Genomic DNA, 4,614 nt, shown 5'->3' with positions numbered 1-4,614 from the left:
AGTTGGACATGTTAGTAGGGAACTTAACGTTTCGGTTCATACGTGTGCACAGCGTGCTTGCTCACTAGATGTGACAGAAAGCTGGCTTGATCAAAGCCCCGAATTCCTTACGAGTTGCCTGCGGCTGACCGTAACCGGCTATTGTTTCGTTAAATAAAGTTTTAAATTCGTTGCAAAAAACAAATGCCACTATACATTTGTATGTAATTTATACTAAACTTTCTGAAAAAACTTATATTTAGAAACAAATGGGGTAGAATATTTAGTGCCGTTGTAACACGAAGATTCTCCAATGTTATGGAAGTGACACCAACAAACACGGTATTGCTACCTGGAGAACGTTTGTCAAGAACATACACATGGCATTTCAAATGAGACTTTGATGTCTTTTTTAATTACATAGAGCAAAGATGAAAATCGTTCAAAACGCCAACCGTTCCTCGCAAATGTTCGTTAGATATGATGGTCCAACAAATAAGTATACTTCCCGCAAAAAGAAATATAAGTATATAACTACATACCCGCATGTATATTCACCGTATGCAACAATGAACATCCCATTATGGCGTATGCACCCATCACCGAGTGCCTGAGTTGATCTCCATAAGTATGGATGGCGTGCAACGATACCGACAGCCAGACCAAAAGGGCAGAACAAATCCGAACCAGTACTAGATCGTATACAGAACTAGTAAAAATAATGTTACCATCCACATCACTCAATTGAACCAACCAACATTGGCAACCGCACCTCAATCTTACTAAAATTCAAAAAGACAGGGGTTCATACACACAATGTTGACAAAGTAAACCTTGTAAAACCACGGCACAGAAATACTGATAATATCCATACAAAAAAAAAACCTGACCTGATACTAGCTCACTTAAAGAAGGGAGCTTCTGCCTGTCACATACGCACACATACTATCTGTTGTACAGTGTATATATATCACAATATGTAAAATGGTAGTAGTGAGTTGTCGAGACATCCAGCATCATTCATTCCTCGAAGCAGTCCTCGATACGCTTCAAGCCTGTGCAAACAAACGAAGAAGATATGGAGTCAGTCGAAGGAGATCATAGCAAAAGGCACAAAGTATTGGTGCACCATGCTATGCTACTTGTTAAGGTACAGCATAGAACATAGGAGGCTTGTTTAACTTCATTATGTGCCTAATTTAAGCACCGATGCAACAAACTCCATTTAGTAGCTATCATAAATAGCAGGAGAAATGTGTTGTAGTTTGTTCATTTCATCACAGCTGCTAAGGGCCATAACATTTAAGCAAGTGCAGCTGTCTACAGAAGCATTCAGCATAGTACAAACAAGATATGCAATCAAGAAATGACCACTGGAGGCTCATATATATACCTTGTTGGCAATGTTGTTGGAGAGCCAGTCAAGTCCCTCGTACAACCCTTCACCAGATGTCGCGCAAGTGCTCTGAATGTACCTGCACCACAGGAAATAATTTATTTTAGCACTAGCATGTGCTCCTTACGAATCCAAAAAGGCAAACAGAGACAGCAATAACCATTTTAGACATGATAAATTGCGTAGCAGACAGATGGACTTACATTTAGTTAAAGATATATTCAAGACCATGGGGGTACACCTTATGTAATTAATAGAAATATGTATTGCTACCAACTTCGTTTTGGAGATATGCACTGACTATATGTACCTTCAAATAAGCCTTATTATGAATTAAAGTTCTCAATTACAACTATCTTCAGTATCGAGAAACAGCAGAACACCAGGGAAATTTTGACCAAACTATTAGAAGGTCAGGAGCTTCTGAACTACGTATATATATGAAGTTCCTTACCAGTGCCGCTGGCGCAGAGAGTGCAGGCCAAGCTTGTCAGTGATTTCAGCCGCATTCATCGCATTAGGAAGATCTTGTTTGTTCGCAAATACAAGCAACACAGCGTCACGCAGCTCATCCTATATCATGGAAATGTCTTCGTTAATTATGGTTTGTTGAATATAGAAGGGAAACAAATTCTAAAATTTCAACAAGTGAATTCTCAATAAAGAGGACTGAACAAAGAAGAAAATGGATAGTGCTTCACAGTTGAGCTATCATCACGTATTTATTGATTATTGAACCAAAACATCATATTACCATATAGGGACACCCAGACAGGTATTTGCAGATTAGGTAAATTCACAACACCTACAACAACACTAGTGCATTACCTCATTCAGCATCCTGTGGAGCTCGTCTCTAGCCTCAACAACACGTTCCCTATCATTGCTGTCGACGACAAAAATGAGGCCCTGCGTATTCTGGAAGTAGTGCCTCCACAGGGGCCTGATCTGTTTTAACACAGAAAACGATAAAAGAGTAAGCCTAAAGCACCAGACTAAAGCTTGTGACAACATAAGCTTAACAACATCAATGTAAAACCGGATCCGATTTTCTTCCGCCCCAAGGGGAAGGAACGGTTTCACAAAGGGACGACATGATTTCCTAGTCTTACACAATTAGCTAATCATGAGTAGATGTTCTTACCTTGTCTTGGCCCCCCACATCCCAAACAGTGAAGCTGATGTTCTTGTATTCAACAGTTTCGACATTAAAACCTGCAAAATTCCAAAATACTCGAATGTTACTAATTGAAGTGCGATCTACCAGGTAGTAACTGGCGATCCCTATTTTGTTTAAGATCTAATCAGAGTGAGATCAAATCCTACCAGCAGATTTTGCTACGTAATGTTTTTTACATTCACATTACAGCAGGTTTACAGAAGAAAAAAACATGACAGTAGCAGTGTTCTCCTGATATGACTTAAGTTCGCTTCTATGTCAACAACAATATGTTAAGCAGCATCTTCCTACATTTGAGACATGACCCAGAGTGGAAGCAAAGAATGCAGAAAGCAGCTTACCGATGGTTGGGATGGTGGTGACGATCTCTCCGAGCTTGAGCTTGTAGAGGATGGTGGTCTTACCAGCGGCATCGAGACCAACCATGAGAATCCTCATCTCCTTCTTGGCGAAGAGGCGGCTGAACAGCTTGGTGAACGTGAGCCCCATCTCTGCTCCTGCAACACAACAAAGGGAGAAGCTTACGCCAAGACGCAGAGATCTATACAGATCCACTTTGATCTCCCCACACACACACGCCTACGCCAAGGAACTCAAGCACGGCCAACAGAATTCAGCAGGAATGGATGCAGTCCCTCCCAACCAATAGATCCGCAAAATTCTCAACCCCTCGCCTCGCCGATCTGGGCAGGATCGGATCGGATTCGTGAAACGGAGAGCCAAAGGAAACGAACAGATTCGCCAAAACTAGCGTGGAAGCCACGGGAGGGGAACCATTCCACCTCGAACTCCGTGGGGACGACGAGCGGATCCGCGTGATCCACCAAACAAAACGCGGCGCGCATCGACGGAATCGGCAGGACCGATCAGATCCGCGGGCTACGAGGCGGAATTAGGGCAAGGGGGGTAAAGTGTAAGGCGGCGGCGCTCACCGGGGTGGTGGAGACGGAGGCTCTCGGGGTCTCGGCGCTCCCGGGCGTGCTCCGCCTGATCTCGGGGGAGACGGGCGTGGGAGTTGGAGCCTGGGAACCGCACGGAAGATGAAGATGGCTGTCGTGCAGTGCGGTGCGGTGGAGAGACCGGGCGGCCCGATGGCGGGGCTATATAGAAGGGCGCGAGGCCCATTCTCACGTGGCCTTTACACCGCGCCCAGTCGCACGCAGCCCGCACCGCATGGGCACCTTCCTCCGGTGCTTCCACTGGCGTGCGGGCCTCGTCGGCTCCACTATTTTGCTCGTATACGATTCGATATTCTGGTATATGAGTAAGATTCAATTCAAGCATTGCAGATTTTCTGAAAGTCGAATCGATCGATTAGGTCTTAGCTTCGTTTGGCGTAGCAGATTTGCAGGTGTATGGTAATCTAGCCTTTCTCGACCCACTTCAGGATACCGCTTCTCTTGATTTATTCTAGGTTCTTTTTTCTTTTTCCTTTTTTTTTTGCTAAGATATTCTAGGTTCTTTGATGCCTTGGCCGGTCTGAAATTTTGTAGGTCCAGCCTCTCACAGATGCTCGTAGATATGGGGTCTATGTGTGTGTATGCACGTGTCACCATTTGTATTGTGTTTCTTAAGAAAAGAACTTGATCGTAGCATCAAACATTAGGAACCGATTTTTACCCTTTTGTCGGTGCATGAGAACCCATAAAATTCACCCCTGGCCAATCCTTCCTTAGTGTTAATTCGATGTTGTGATGTGGTGGTTCATCCTCCCTTATCATTGATGGGTGTTCCAAGACAAGCTTTGGGGAATAAGGGGGAGGAGGTTCCGGCGAACAATATGTGTCTGGTCGTTACGTGGATTTAGGCACTACCACTTTCAATGTGCTTCATCCCATCAGATCTCTTCATACATAGAGAGTGGATATTGTAGTGATTTCAACGAGATTCTACATGTCTACTCAAGAGACTTAGCCCCTGCTCCGATCTCCTTCATCTTCTCATTGGGAATGTTAATGAAGACAATGCGAGGGGCAGTGGATTGTTGTCTATAGTTTTCGGTCCTAAGGATGCGATTGGTCTTACTATGTTTTCTAGGAACTTCTTTGTGTGTTGGGAA

The 4,614-nt window shown here is 44.0% G+C and overlaps 1 protein-coding gene across 2 annotated transcripts; it reads right to left on the bottom strand.

The window, feature by feature from the left end:
• Positions 1-738: 738 nt before the first annotated feature.
• LOC123444675 (ADP-ribosylation factor 2) lies at positions 739-3,631 on the bottom strand. Of its 2 annotated transcripts, XM_045121470.1 has the most exons (7): positions 3,488-3,629; positions 2,897-3,052; positions 2,520-2,590; positions 2,204-2,323; positions 1,830-1,948; positions 1,373-1,454; positions 739-1,034 (listed from the first exon to the last, which is right to left on the bottom strand). In XM_045121470.1, the coding sequence occupies exons 2-7, from the start codon at positions 3,042-3,044 to the stop codon at positions 1,029-1,031; spliced, it is 546 nt and encodes a 181-aa protein (XP_044977405.1). In that variant the 5' UTR covers positions 3,045-3,052; positions 3,488-3,629; the 3' UTR covers positions 739-1,028. The 2 variants fall into 2 exon arrangements, with proteins under 2 accessions (XP_044977405.1, XP_044977404.1); XM_045121469.1 differs by lacking the exon at positions 739-1,034 and having other exon boundaries at positions 1,361-1,454; positions 3,488-3,631.
• Between the last annotated feature and the right edge of the window lie 983 nt (positions 3,632-4,614).

This window comes from Hordeum vulgare, chromosome 3H, assembly GCF_904849725.1.
Source record: "Hordeum vulgare subsp. vulgare chromosome 3H, MorexV3_pseudomolecules_assembly, whole genome shotgun sequence".
Classification (NCBI taxonomy): Eukaryota; Viridiplantae; Streptophyta; class Magnoliopsida; order Poales; family Poaceae; genus Hordeum; species Hordeum vulgare.
The sequence above is the reverse complement of the archived record's forward strand: the minus strand, read 5'-3'. Positions and strand labels throughout refer to the sequence as shown.

Coding starts and splice junctions, on each gene's coding strand:
- LOC123444675 (XM_045121469.1), bottom strand. CDS start 3,044: ATGGGGCTCACGTTCACCAAGCTGTTCAGCCGCCTCTTCGCCAAGAAG. Junction 2,591..2,896: donor CACCACCATCCCAACCATCG/GTAAGCTGCTTT, acceptor GGAATTTTGCAG/GTTTTAATGTCGAAACTGTT. Junction 1,949..2,203: donor TCCACAGGATGCTGAATGAG/GTAATGCACTAG, acceptor TCCATGATATAG/GATGAGCTGCGTGACGCTGT.